The sequence below is a fragment of the Hippocampus comes genome, unplaced genomic scaffold (genome assembly GCF_001891065.2).
Source record: "Hippocampus comes isolate QL1 unplaced genomic scaffold, H_comes_QL1_v1.1 scaffold124, whole genome shotgun sequence".
In the NCBI taxonomy this organism is placed as follows: domain Eukaryota; kingdom Metazoa; phylum Chordata; class Actinopteri; order Syngnathiformes; family Syngnathidae; genus Hippocampus; species Hippocampus comes.
Genome location: NW_017805075.1, coordinates 1,415,195 through 1,430,225, shown reverse-complemented (window position 1 = coordinate 1,430,225; position 15,031 = coordinate 1,415,195). Strand labels below are relative to the sequence as shown.

The following is a 15,031-nucleotide window of genomic DNA, read 5'->3' as shown; positions in this document are numbered from 1 at the left end:
GCGCCGAGTCAGAGAAACAGGGGTTGGTTTAGCAGGTGGTGTTTTCCTTTTTTTTTTTTTTTTTAACATGCACAAGAATGTTTTAAAGCACATGCATCACTTTGACATCGTGACGCGCATAGGTGTCAAATTCAAAGCTTGCGGGCCGCATCCGACACCTGATCATTTATTCTTGGCACCTGCCATCATTGTTCCTTGAGTTCTGTTCAAAACTAGTCTTCCATCATAAAATTCAAATAATCAAAATGCAGAGGCAGTTATGTAAAACACTGGGCCGATTATTCGGGTTCCCAGATAGAGGACAGGAAGTGTAACTGCCACGTGCTCTAGCCACACACCTCGTCCAAGAACAAACACAGTGCAACTCAGCCTCTGGCTAGCAGACGTCAAAGTGATTTCTTTTCTGTACCTCATACATTTTTCATAGCATCTTCAATCATACTGTTCAAACTCTTACTGTTGCACTTGTTTGCATTGTTGTTATCCTGAAAGAAAAAAGACATGATGTTGCATTTTCATATGAGCTATTGGGCTCTATTGAAATTTTCATTGAACTGTTTAAGACATGTTCTAAGGCTGGGGTCTCCCTGCACTTTTTGGTAGAATTTTAAAACAAAGACGTCTAACGTTTGAAAACCCAAAAAGATTAAAGTGATGGAATTCTAAAAAAGTTGTTTAATAAACACGTGGTTTGCTAAACATTTTGCTAAAGGCATTTAAATGAATCGTTGAAGATTTTTGCCATTCAAAATAATGACACCAATATTTTAATCAGTCTCTTTGTCTACTACCGATATTCAGTCTTGGTAAAAAACATATCAGTCTGTCTGTCAGTCTGTGACCCAAATGTGATTTTTGGCATACCATTACTCCCCGAGAAATCTTAAGTACAGTATTTACTGTACATGGTTTCACTGTGCGAACAGCACCCTTGAGAGCAATCACAGTTTCACCCAAAAGTATTGGAATGGTAATGTCAATTCCTTGTGGTTTTGTTGTATACTGAAGAGATTCAGGTTTTGCATCAAAAAATGAAAATATGAGACATACATTAATAGAGAATAAAGGGAGGAACCCCCACAAACAAACAAGAACTGAAAAAGGCTGCAGCTAAGGCCTGGAAAAGTATTTAAAATGAAGAAAGTAATAGTCTGGTGAAGTCAAAAGCTTGATGCAGTTACTGCAAGCAAGGGTTATGCCACCAAATATGAAATGTTATAGACTTTAAATAAATTGAATCATGTCCATTGCAATATTTTTGCTCAATTGGAAACTGGGTGGCTTCAAACAAAGTTGCTCTCTCCTGAGTTGTTGAACACATCTAGAAGTAAATATTAAGAAATAAAAGCTGGAACTATGAACATTTGTCTCATTCATCTTTTGATCTCAAACCCAAACGTCTTCAGTATACAACAACAACAAAGCAATTGACCTTGCTGTTCCAATAGGAACATAACAATAATGATGATGATAATTTGTTTTATTTAAAGACATCTTTCAGGGCACTCAAGGTTACAAATGACACTATGTGCAACTTTAAAGTGAATAAGCAGTCTGAAAAGGGTGCTTTTTGAGTCTGGACTAACGGAGCATTAATGAGTCCTTATTTCTGAGCTCAGGTGGTAGTGAGTTCCAAAGATTGGTGCCGAGCGGCTGATTGCTCCTGTCACCGATGGTGGCCAGATGGGCCGAAGGGACGATCAGGTGGAGGGAGTACAAAAAAGAGAATGGGACGGTGTAGCAATGTGAAAGAGGTCCGAAAGGTATTGCGGGCTGAGGTTATAGCGACCTTGAAGGTACAGATCAGTATATTACTCTGGACGCGCTGCCGGACAGGGAGCCAGTGAAGTTGTTGCAGGACTGGAATGATGTGTTGATTAAATACACCCCTTGTGTGCTCAATTTTTGCCCATTCAAAATATCAATCTGAGATTAATACACTTCAGTGTCAGTGGCTATCAGGTAAATTCTTTTGCACGTTGATTTTTTTTTCTTCCCCCGTACGTATGTCAGTGCGTACAATTTAATGTCTCTTGATAACAACTCCATTCTGTCGCTGCTTAGTTTCCATCTGCCTTCTGATCCCCGTCCTCAACTTCTCAGGCACCACCTCTGACCCCTCCTGATCTCAGTCCGCCTCCAGCAATTGTTGAGCCTGAGCCCGCTTGCGTGCCGCAGGTCAACAGCGAGACATGCTACTTCTGTGGCGGCCGGGTCTATGTGCTGGAGCGCATCAGTGCCGAGGGCAAGTTTTTCCATCGCGGTTGCTTCACGTGCCACCGCTGCGGCGTCACACTGCGGCTCGGAGACTACACCTTCCATCAGGACGCAGGTAACTTGTCAAAATACTTGATTGCAGTTGGTGGAAATACTTTTGTGCCTGCTGGCAAAAGCCTGTTCTAAAATGAATGTGTTTGATTGCAGAGGCGATTGCTCTAAGACTGCAAGGGAAGCTCAGCTTCCCCTAAAATGTAAAAAAAAAAGTGGTCAAATACATGTGTGTACATACAATTGCGTGTACATGTCATTGACTACATATGCGTTACAACGCGCTCAACTTTTTTCCGAATCCGCTTCTTATTACTGGTTACAACGCGACTCTCTTCTCATTCATTCCCGCAGCTTCACTGTGCTTTAAACTGTGTGGACGCTGAGCGTCGACCGCGCGGATGCTGGGCGTCGAGAGTTCAGTGTAGGTTGTCCCAATGCATTGAAACGAGACGAGTAATTGGATAAATGCTGGTTTTGTCCCGCCCACCGGATGCTCAGCGTCTCTGGGAGTCTATAGACAGTGGGCGTGTATCGGCTGGCCCGGACGCTGAGCTTTTCTGCATGATGATTGGATGATCTGTCTGAGGCTGAATCTCTTTTGATTGACAGCGAAATGAGCCAATCACCGATCTTTTAGTGTCGGCATCCGTGGGAGCATCTTTCAATTCTCTTTCTGTTCTAAGTTGAACTGGAGACTTCTTCTAATCATCTTAGCGACAGTCTCTTTGTTGAAAACGATTAGCGACGAATTAATCTTTTATTTCTTGTGGGTTTTATTGTAGTTGCTGTAGTTGTAGGACACTTGAAGTTATTTCAAGTCTGCTGCAGTATTTTTAGAGCAAAACTGCCAACTAAATCATGAATTTACAGATGTATAAAACTGTGTGCCGGATGCACTGTAGAAAGGAGACTTTCAAAGTGTCTAATACAACAGAAAAGACACACTCAGCATCTGCATTACTGTGTGGAACTACGGAGGCCAGTCCAGGCTTGATTATTCAAAACGAGTAAAACGGGTGTTTGTACACTTTACTGGGATATAGACTGCCACCTTCTAGCAGCTCATTGGAGGCAGGTCAGTCAACCCGCAATCATTCTGGCAGTGGTGATTGAATGACAAAATCCCCCCCCCCAGTGGTACTTTTTCTTAGCATGAGAAATGAAAGAAACAAAGAGTGTGGGATATGAGTGAGACTTAAGCTAAATGCATGAGTAGTGACAGCTCTGGAAGAGATGCAAGCTTTCTTCTTTTATAGGCACAAGACTTGTGTGCCTCTTCTTACTTTGTGTGCCATCTCTCTCAGGGAGATTTTACTGTGAGCTTCATGCTGAAGAACTGGAAGACGTAGCTGGAATATCTTCTCATAAGGTAGGTCAAGGAACACAACAGATGCAAAGTGCTGCATTTTTCTTGCTGCTGCTTGAGATGCATACAAGGCGTGCATTGTCCTTCTCTTGTCTGCTTGTCTTCTGACCCAGTCACTTGACAAGAGTCATTTTATTGTGCTCTTTCTTAAAGGGGAAAGCCTCAAACTCCACAATAGGATCATTTTCACTCTTAATAGATAGACGACTTTGGTCGCCCCACTTAATTATTTGAGGTCAAATAGCTGTAATGATGATGCACGCCACTTGTCCACCGCGGCAAACGTGTATTTTTTTTTTTTTTAATCTGACATGAGAATGGTGGCTAGATACAAGCACTATATGGCGCTGTAGTGATCTCAACACACCTCACAGTAATCGGCAGTTGGGCTAAGACTGAGCAAACAAAAAGAGGCTTCAAGCTATTCAATGTCACTCACAGTTGAAGTTTGGTCAAAAACTAAACATAAAACCAAGTCAATGACACAATGTGTACAGTATTTGAAACAGCCAAAAAACTAAGTAGTGTTGTGCTCAAGAACACACAAACTGAGACCAACACTGGCCCAAGGACAGAAGGGCCACGCAAGCTTAATGTTCATTAGCTTGTCATGTATTTTGCCGTGCTTGAATCTTTTTTTTAAGCAAGTGATTTTGAACAAATGGTTCAGCAGCCTGTAAACAGACAATATAACAGCACTGAGTGTTGAGTTGCATCTCCTTTTGTCTTCAGCGTTTTCCCGCTAAACTGTCTTGATTATAGTTTGTATTGTGTGCAATGGGATAAACCTTTTCAATGCCTTTTGTCCTTGTAGGACAGTAAAGGAAATGAAGAAAACGGTCTTTCCAGCGAGGGTTACACACCATCTCCGTCTGATGAAGAGGACGAGCACACAGTAGATTGCCTTCCTCCGGGATCGCGACCTCCAATAGCCGACCCCAAAGACGAGCCTCCCTCCACCGCCGACCAGCATGACCGCGTCGAGGAGACATACGTACAGCCCCCTCTGCCCAAGCCCCGTATCTCTCGACAGAGCGTCCCTGACCCCCGCCCCTCTCCTCCAGCGGTGAAGCCTCGCACGGTGCATCTTATAATCCCCTCAATTCCGAAAACCAATCAGCCGCCGGAAGCCGTGCAAGAGACACCTGAGGCCGCTGCCGAATCGCGGCCCAAGCAGTCCCTGCGCAAACTGAAGTTGACCGACGAGGAGAAGAATCAGCTGGTCAACCTCTTGACCTTCACCACCGATTCGGACTCAGAGACCCCGGGCGGCTCTTCGTCCGGGTCCTCGTCCTCGGCGACGGCGCAAGACGCGAGTCCACCCAAGACAGAGGAAAGACAAAAAGAGGAGGACTACTGGAGCGGCAGTACGGCCGGACACATTCGCGAAAAGAGGAACAGACGCTGCTTCCGGAGGAAAGAGATGCCCGCTGGGCAGCCCAGAGTACGGTCCAAGTTCTCCCCCTGGAATCTTTCCTCACCTAGGATCGGCAGAGACGCGCGACTCAGCGTTCATCAGCCTGGGAAAGTGGGTGAGTACGGGTCCGGTTGAGCTCTCGTTTCGCTTGCAACCATGCAAAATCAGTGATCATCTTTCCATGTGGACTTTTGGTGCAGATTTTCATCGAAATAAGTTGATGCAATCGCACCAAGCCAGGAGGAAAAGAGAGCATAAGACAGAACGTCCAGAGTTTGCGATTATTTCACACTTCCATAAATGATGAGCTAGGTGGTTAGCATTATATTTGATAGCCCTTACCCCTCGTTAGGCTGCGTTTTGTTAACCTTTCGATTCAATTGTGATTCTTTAGTTTGCCATTTGTTTTTATTTGATAGATTTAAATGCTTTGATGTTGATTCAGTGAGAAGGCGAAAAACAATATTGCTTTGCTCGTTGGCTGTTGCGGATTCACTCTTCGACCGTAACTTCATCTAGAGCAGTTTTATTTCGCTATTTTGCAGGTTTTTTTTTTTTTTTTACAACTTTCTCACTTCCAAGTCAGACCAGTCAAGAAATGTCAAATTGTATTTATTTGCAAGGAGGGGAAATGTGTGCAGATCTTGCCCCGCTCACATTTATTTAGGAATGTACACTGCAGCTTGGTACTAATTCTTTGTTGCATTTTAAAAGTTGCATTTATTAAGTGTAAGTGCCCCCACAAAAAAAAGTTTTAAAAAAAAGTAAATCTCTTCTTGGCAGAAATTCACCTATGGCGGTGCGCTTGCAAAGTGAGGAAACACTGTACGTGAATAAATACAGTACATGTTGAAAATGTGACTTTTATGACGCTTTGAACGTATGGCGTGTGTCACCTCTCATCTTGAAGTAATAAAACATCAGAAAAATATTCATGCATTTTGACAGCATGATAATTCTGTTTAACACTGAAAAAGTCAAGGAAAAACGGTAAAGCCTAAAGCGCCCCCCACTGGCCAGGAGCCGAATTGAATCTGAGGAGTTGCTGAATCAAGATTGAATTGGGAGTTGGAACATTGCAATGCATTGTTGAATCAATATTTTTATCCATCCCTTAAACCCGAAATGTCACACTGAGTTGGTGCCACTGCCGGTTCAACACGTTACCGTTTGTGTACTTGAGCATTTTGCCGAAAATGTTTTACTTTTACATCTGATGGGATGAGCTGTGGTTTGGCCCTCTTGTGCCGTAAAGCCAAACTGGAGTTGTTGGTTCAGGCCACCTTGTTTTTCGTCTTACTCCCCTACAGAAACGACCTTCAGACACGTTGACAGTGGCCCAGAAGAAGGCGGAGACGAGGACGATGAAGACGAAATGTTGGAGCAAGACGACATCGACTTAATGGATGAGAAGGCAAGGAGGACATTTTGAATTGTCCCGATTGACGCAACGACACGCGCTCACTGCGATGACGTTGCAGTTTCAGACGTTACCAGCCAGCCCGGTAGAGGCGGAGAAGTTGGAAGTGATGAAGATGAGGACGCTGGAGCGGCGAGCCAAGATGAGCGAGTTACAACGACTCCGACAAGCACAGGTGAGTGTGACGCCCCTCCAGTATGTCATCTTCTTGTTGATTCGAGCGCAGGAATTCTCAAATGTGTGCCAGTGCTACGCAGGTTCCCTGTAATGGTATGTGAAAGAATCACTGCCTAAATACAGTTCAGTCGGACAAGTTCAGGCACTTCACATTTGAACAGAGTATGGATATGTATGGTTTGAACAGATTTTTGGGAGAATCCAGCCCATGTTCGACTTGATAACGAAAGAAAGGAACAAGTTAGAAAGCAAACTTTTTTTTGAAAGAAGAGAATCTTGTTTTTTTGGTAGTTTAGGTGCTTTTATGGTCCTGAACACAGTATTCTGTGCGTCGTACCAGCCAAAATGCACTGAATTGCCCTGCGACAAGTGGCACTTTGCTATGAAAAGAGCCGCTAGTCATGACTTTAACATTTGTTTCGATATCATTTTTATCGAACTTTGAATGTGCAGTGCATTTGAATTGAATCCTTATTAAAGCCCTTTTTGTGTTAGTGTTCAAACTGTGCATAATGTTACAATAATATTACATTTACTTGAAAACTGCAGTATGGTGGAGTATTGGTTAGCACATCTGCCTGGGTTTGAATCGGGGCTCCGGCCTTTGTGTGTGGAGTTTGCGTGTTCTCCCTGTGCTGCGGTTCACTCGCAAACCTCGTGCGGGATAAGCTGCTTGGATAAAGGACGGATGGATAAAATAAAAACATTTTGTCTTGTTTAAAGGCTATGGCCTAATACACTACTTCGTTGGTTGGTCATGCTGGGAGTAAAAAGTTGGGCAACCATTACTTTCCCGGTGTATTGACACGGATTTGGTTTGTCCTTTTTGTTTGTGGCAGTCAATCCAGAGAAGGCTGGAAGAAATCGAGGTGACCTTCCGGGATTTGGAGCAGAAAGGCGTCGCGCTTGAGCGAAGTCTACGAGGGGACGCTCGTAAGAACCCGACACCACCATTTTTATTTTATCCATTATTGTCATATATGTTCAGGCAGGCCACTTTCTGCTCGCTTTTTTTTTGGGGGGGGGGGGTTCTTTTAAGTCTTGTAGGAGGCTGAAGCTATTTTTCCAAGATGTTTTGATAGGTTTTGTCTAACAATGCAGGTTGCTGGAGCGGCGAGCCAAGATGAGCGAGTTACAACGACTCCGACAAGCACAGGTGAGTGTGACGCCCCTCCAGTATGTCATCTTCTTGTTGATTCGAGCGCAGGAATTCTCAAATGTGTGCCAGTGCTACGCAGGTTCCCTGTAATGGTATGTGAAAGAATCACTGCCTAAATACAGTTCAGTCGGACAAGTTCAGGCACTTCACATTTGAACAGAGTATGGATATGTATGGTTTGAACAGATTTTTGGGAGAATCCAGCCCATGTTCGACTTGATAACGAAAGAAAGGAACAAGTTAGAAAGCAAACTTTTTTTTGAAAGAAGAGAGTCTTGTTTTTTTGGTAGTTTAGGTGCTTTTATGGTCCTGAACACAGTATTCTGTGCGTCGTACCAGCCAAAATGCACTGAATTGCCCTGCGACAAGTGGCACTTTGCTATGAAAAGAGCCGCTAGTCATGACTTTAACATTTGTTTCGATATCATTTTTATCGAACTTTGAATGTGCAGTGCATTTGAATTGAATCCTTATTAAAGCCCTTTTTGTGTTAGTGTTCAAACTGTGCATAATGTTACAATAATATTACATTTACTTGAAAACTGCAGTATGGTGGAGTATTGGTTAGCACATCTGCCTGGGTTTGAATCGGGGCTCCGGCCTTTGTGTGTGGAGTTTGCGTGTTCTCCCTGTGCTGCGGTTCACTCGCAAACCTCGTGCGGGATAAGCTGCTTGGATAAAGGACGGATGGATAAAATAAAAACATTTTGTCTTGTTTAAAGGCTATGGCCTAATACACTACTTCGTTGGTTGGTCATGCTGGGAGTAAAAAGTTGGGCAACCATTACTTTCCCGGTGTATTGACACGGATTTGGTTTGTCCTTTTTGTTTGTGGCAGTCAATCCAGAGAAGGCTGGAAGAAATCGAGGTGACCTTCCGGGATTTGGAGCAGAAAGGCGTCGCGCTTGAGCGAAGTCTACGAGGGGACGCTCGTAAGAACCCGACACCACCATTTTTATTTTATCCATTATTGTCATATATGTTCAGGCAGGCCACTTTCTGCTCGCTTTTTTTTTGGGGGGGGGGGTCATTTAAGGCTTGTAGGAGGCTGAAGCTATTTTTCCAAGATGTTTTGATAGGTTTTGTCTAACAATGCAGGTTTTCGCCTAATGCTGGTGAACGTAACTCCACTTATCAAATATTTTACAGCGGCTCCTCAGTTTACGATAGTTCCACTAGTTAGTAAATGTCACTAACCTACGCCACTGCACAAATGAGGACTTCTAGGCTATAAATATCAAACCATCCAATGAAGAAGTGTCATACGTTCTTACGCTCTCCACAGCAGACTAGTCAATGGCATGCTGTTGAGAAGCTCAAACTAATAACCCCCTTGTAATTTTTGGAACTACCTGTCCACGACCCTCAAGGTGTAATGAACATCTCATCTTTATTCGCTTCGACCAAATCTTCTTTCCCTCTTCCAGAAATCGATAGTTCCCACGACATGATCGAGCAGTGGATCCAGCTCGTCCACGAGAAGAACGCCTTGGTCTCAGAGGAGTCTGACCTCATGGTGGCGTAAGTGGGCATCTTAGTTCTCTTGTGCGCCCTCCTCTCTTTCTCTGTCTCTCTCGCTCTCTATCTCTCTTTCTTTCTTTTATTTCTCTCGGTCTCTCTTTCTTTCTAACCCAACCGGCCGAGACAGGCGCTCACCCCACAGCGCGTAGGTTCTGTTTGCTGTTTCTTACTGAAGTCTGGAACACACAAGGATTTTTTTTAAAGACATTGTTTGTTGTTGACAATCCTCCCATTAGGCATTTACTCTGTCTGTTGTTCTCCCATAATCAGTAAAGGTTCTGTTCCATCACCAATCGACATAGAATCGAGTAGTCTTCCAACACAAATCCTGTGTGATCAAATTTGGTTAAACAAAAAGGAAGAACAGGAAACGTAGCAGCAACCAGGAAACACAAGCTGCAACTTGGCCCGCTCCTCTCAGTGGTTCTACTGTATAATGTTATGCATCATGGTTAATTGTGCACCAAACCTCATCAGGGAATGCAGACGCAGACCACAAGATAACCGTGTGGATCTTTTGAAACATTGAATAATCGTTTGTCGGAAGAGTGCAGAATTGGGACAAAAACAGGCCGATTATCTGTGGGTTGTCTTAACTTGTTCAATGGCCAAAACGTTTTTTTCCATGTTTTTGAAGAATCCAGGCATTGAACTGCAGGTACAGCTTTTTGTATTTAAAAAAAAAAAAAAAAAAATGAAGTGGTAGGTTAGAGAAGGGTCTGAAAATAGCAGCCGCTGCATGAGTGTATGAGGAGTGATTTTTCTCAATGTGTCAAGTGTCATCACGCAATTTCTGTAATCTTAATTGGCGCTTCAGACAGTGAATGACATTGATGTGACTTGATTTAGCTGCATTCTGCCGGGTTTGTGGAGCATTCTTCGTGCACATCTGCTTTGGTGTGCTCAACGTGTGCATATTTCGAAGTTGCCTCTGATTTGATGTTGCCTCTTGTCCCAGGTCGCGACAACTGGAGCTTGAAGACAAACAGAGCATGTTGGAATTGGAGCTGAGGAAATACATGGACTTAAGTGGTGCGTACCTTCATTATTTACATGCGTCTGCAAGCCGTCATTGAAGAACAAAGGTGTCAGACTGGAGGCCCGCGGACCTGATGTTTCAAATTGCTGGTATTGGTGATTATTTGGAAATTCCGCAGCCCTAGACAGGATATTGGGGTTAAAGCATGGCCACAAAATACTAAATTGTGACAATATTCTAATTTGTGGCCAAGAAATGTAGATAACGTCTGGGTTCTTAGCAAATGGAGCACACCCCTTAGAAACTGCAATACCGCGAACCCCTTCATGTGCTCCGAACTGGCCTTTCTTTATTTTAAAGTCTTTCTAGACTTCACTTAGCAAACACTTTTTTCCCCCATATATAATGTATAAAGCACTGAGCTTGACACAACTTGGTGCGACTTTTTGAGACTTAATGTTCATCTGTGACTCCAGTTGTTTCTTCTGATTTTACGTCATGTATGAAAATAGATAACTTTGGCGACAGCACAGAGTGTGAAACTTAAAATCATCTTTCACCGGCACAAAGTCAGGATAATGGCTGTATTTCCAGATTAAAAACAGCAGTCGGTGAGGGTGTAACTTTTGTTTTGGCTTCCGTGTGTTAGACAAGACAGCCGAGCAGCAGGCGGAAGAGGATCGCGTCCTGCAGCAGATGATCGAGGTGGTGGACATGCGCGACTCGCTGGTGTCCTTCTTGGAAGAGAAGAGGCTGAAGGAGATCCAAGAGGAGCGAGAGGTGCTCTCCGTCATGGGGGCCAATCGCCATTCCAAGGCGGGAGGTCAGGTTCACTGGCAGTAAAAAAATAAAACTAAAAAAAAAACTTGAGGCACTTTCATACTTAAAACCCAACACAGCAAAGCCAAAGAAGATTTGACACTGAGGGGCTGAATGAAACGGCTTCCGTCCGTGGTGGTGGTGGTGGTGATGATGATGATGATGGTGATAATGATGCACAAACGGCGGATAATAATCGCCCAGCAAGGGACTTGACCTGGATTTGTCTAGTAAACATGCCGTCTCAACAAAGCAGCATGAGATGACAGCCTTGCAGATGATGATGAGCCGCGTGGAGGCTTTGAAAATGTTCCCATTGTGTTTGCTTCTTATTTTATTGTTCACTCATTCGAGAGAGAAGTAAGCCACGCGCTTTGTTTGGTTTTTCTTTGTACTGTATAGTCAATAAAACTTGTGGGAGGGTGGAACTAAAAGGCTTTTCAGTTACAGATTCGATTTATACTCTCAGCATTTCAGCAATGTCCAAAATCCAGCTAGGGATGCTGTTAGGTGGTCGGATTCATATAATCCAAAATGTTTTTTTTTTTGTTTTGTTGGGGGGCCGGGGGGGTTGACTAAAAAAGCCTTTTCCATTTTGTTGCCATCAAACTCCATTGTAATAATTTTGTTCTCTTTATTTTGAACAATTGTATTTTTTTTAATCGCTGTAACAAAGTGCTGTACATAAGATCGAAGAGAAAACACCATTGAAGTGAATAATAATACAAATATTGAGAAGAAGAATATTTTCTTTTGAAAATATAAATGCCACATTGGCAGTTCACATGGAGTTCCAGTTTGATTCCCTCTTGTTTTTGTACCTTTTTCCCCACGTACTTTCGTACATCTGAGAGTGTAACGTTTAATGTAAAGGTTGAGTTTGCAACAAACAAAAGAAACCGACAAATCGCCCCCTTAAACTACAAGACTTGTAATAATTTTTTCTTGTTTTAGACAATTATACTGTATTTATTATTCCACCAGTTTTTTTGTTTTTTTTTTCATCAAAATATTCAATAAAGGTCAGGACAGCCATACTGCTTGTTTCCACATTCAAAAAATGCCAACTTAGGCAAATTTTACACTTTTTTCAAAAAACTTTGAGAAGACTGTATAGCATTCAACAAAAAGGTGCTCATCTTTCTCATTCAAACTTTCAACTTTGCTGCTCATTCACAACATTTGGGGGACTTAGTTTCCACATTCCAAGAACCCCCACGTTCAAAAAATTGTGAATTTATTTAAATTGAATTCCCAGATTTAAGAGATACTACATATTTACCCTTCCCCCCTTCTAACATGTCTTGACTGATTCCAACTTCAAAACAGTCCACTCATTCGGGACTTCATGGAAATGGGTTACCGTTCCCAGAATTCCCAAAATGAGACTTGTTTACATAATCGTCTTCACACGTTTGTCGGGGGATTCAAATAATTTCAACCAGCGAGAGATCCTATTTCAATTACCATAGAAATAAGAGTAAAGCAAGCGCTAAGAATATAATTGATGCTCAGACCGGTCCGGAGAGTTACTCCACAAGGAGGGGCAAATTCCCCATACAAATGGATTGTGGGTTTGCCTTTTCCTTCCATCGTTGCTTTTGAGACAAATAAATTGAACCACTAACGATAACTATTCAAAGCATGTGCCAGATAGCATACATGGCAATTTTCCGCGGATCCGCGGAAATCCGCCGTTTTATTTCTTAAATTGATCATTTTTGTGAATCGTCTAAATCCGTTGAGAAAATTTTAGGGGCGGTCAGGTACCTTATCGTCGAGTTTTCACGAGCTCTCCCGAACAGTCTCTCCGTTTTCCGTTTGTAAACAGCCCTGCGATTGGACGTGTATGAAAGCTTCAACTAATCAGATCACTGAAGGCATTATTTGTTGCGGAAGTCTTAGCTCGATTATAAACGGCCCAGCGATTGGTTAACTACAAGCGATTGGACCAATCAAATTGCATGTAACATATTGTTTTACCTGATTCATGGCGGCCTGTTCGTCTCGCAAATTCATTGTTCTGGGATCGTTTTGAGCGGAATTATGAAATTTTTGACGAAAGATCAGGAGTCTTTAATCCTAGAAATTGACTCAAATGTCAAGAATAAATTCCGATTGGACTGGCTTGACAGAAAAGTCACTGTAAAGGTTAAAATTGGTTCCAAGTTCGACGAAGTTACAGAAGCTCTTGGACAATAAGCTTTGACGTAGCAGGCAAAGCTTATTGTGTGTATTGTAGTGACTTAATTAACTATGGCTCACGTGGATGCGTTGCACTGACAGATCATGCAACAAAAGTGAAAAAACATGCCGACAAAATCGCCATTCGACGGAGCAATTATCCTTTGGGATCGGCATTTTTCAATCAAACTTCGTCAGCGGATACAACTAAAGACGTTACGCGCTGGGGTACTTTGGCTGAACCAAGCAACGAAATCTGCTCCACTGACGCCCCTCGCCGATAGACAGGTACACTCCGATGTATATACTTTTTTATTCAAATATACGAGGATGATATTTTCACTTTTATTTGGTATGCATTTGTAGCAACAGCATGATAACATTTATTTGTTTTTATTTGCGTTTTATATTCATATTGATAATTCACGTTTTGTCTTGGATAATAAAGCACGGTTATGCATAATAAATTGTATGCATAATAAATATTCACTATCACTGTATGAGGTAAGAATCAACAGCTTTTTATCACATTTACACAACACTTTATGAATACAAGTTATGAACAAATCTTAAATATGTTAGGGAATGTGTTTACTTTTTTAGTTTTGATTTTGAGCAGCAAATTTGGAGTTACATATTGGTGCTCACCAGGAATGCATAGGCAAAATTGCACAAATTTTCACTTGAAAGAATAGTGGCGATCTTGGGATTTTTTTCTGTTCAATTTTCAAACTGTGTAAATTTAATACACTTCATCTTCAGCATGTTTAGTGCCACTTTTGTAAGTAACCACGCCCCCGTCCAGGCCACGCCCCGTCCAGGCCACGCCCCTTCCGCTTTTTTCATCACTCGCCATTGCCATGTATGCAGATAGACATTTCCTACCATTTTCGTATAAAGCTATAACTTTTAACTTACTCTTTTGAGAGGGTGTCACGTGTTAAGAGTACAGTATCATCCCCCCGCTACCCCACATACACACACACACAGAGGTCAGCTTGAATCTCGAAGGATGACTTTTTTGGCGCTATTCTCCAGCATTCTTTTTTTCTCCCCCCCCCCCCAAAAAAAAAAAATACAAGACTTCAATGTTTAAGCTCATCAAGAAAATGTAAAGCTAAGACTAAGATAACTAAAGCAAACATGTGGAAAGGGTAGTTACCCACACTGTTAAATCATAAATTTCCTGTGGCTGGTCACAGTTTGTGATCAGACACAAGCCTCCACACCTATTCAGGCAATAATTCACCCAAATAGAAGCTGTGTGACCAAAGGATGTCAGCCAAAAGATGCGAAAAAGCTGCAACAAAATGTCGTGATCCAGAGAAATTCAATAACAGATGACAGTCATTGACACGAATCAGTATGGAACCTTTCAGTCTCCATTTTGAAAAAAAAATGGTGTGTTGTATTCATGTGGATCCAAACATGTTTTGGCAGTAGTGGTCTACTGATAAAATTTGTCTGGATCCAGATGACCTTATTTCACGCAAACAATCGCAAAATGAAATTGAGTAAATCTGACATATTTTTTTTTTCGCGCTCGCGCTGAGAGCCATGATCCACAAATTGAGTAAGCGTGGAGCAGTTCAACTTCCCAGGAGTGAACAGCCTACAGAGATGACCCCAAAAGCACAGCGACAACTCCTCTAAAAGGTAACAAAGAAACCTGGGACTTCATCGAAAGAACTGCTGGCCTCCCGCAGTCTTAGGGACAG

The 15,031-nt window shown here is 42.5% G+C and overlaps 1 protein-coding gene across 6 annotated transcripts in view; it reads left to right on the top strand.

Moving 5' to 3' along the window:
• Window positions 1-11,563, top strand: part of mical1 (microtubule associated monooxygenase, calponin and LIM domain containing 1) — a 29,704-nt gene extending 18,141 nt beyond the window's left edge. For 5 of the 6 annotated variants that reach the window (XM_019865119.1, XM_019865118.1, XM_019865121.1 and 2 more), the window contains 9 exons: window positions 2,104-2,332; window positions 3,576-3,640; window positions 4,452-5,169; window positions 6,365-6,468; window positions 6,536-6,649; window positions 7,491-7,584; window positions 9,238-9,331; window positions 10,290-10,363; window positions 10,960-11,563. In XM_019865119.1, the coding sequence (XP_019720678.1) occupies window positions 2,104-2,332; window positions 3,576-3,640; window positions 4,452-5,169; window positions 6,365-6,468; window positions 6,536-6,649; window positions 7,491-7,584; window positions 9,238-9,331; window positions 10,290-10,363; window positions 10,960-11,153 (1,686 nt within the window). In that variant the 3' untranslated portion in view covers window positions 11,154-11,563. Of the gene's footprint in view, window positions 1-2,103; window positions 2,333-3,575; window positions 3,641-4,451; window positions 5,170-6,364; window positions 6,469-6,535; window positions 6,650-7,490; window positions 7,585-7,774; window positions 7,808-8,648; window positions 8,743-9,237; window positions 9,332-10,289; window positions 10,364-10,959 lie in introns of all 6 variants that reach the window. The other variant, XM_019865122.1, reaches the window with a different exon arrangement.
• Window positions 11,564-15,031: the final 3,468 nt, after the last annotated feature.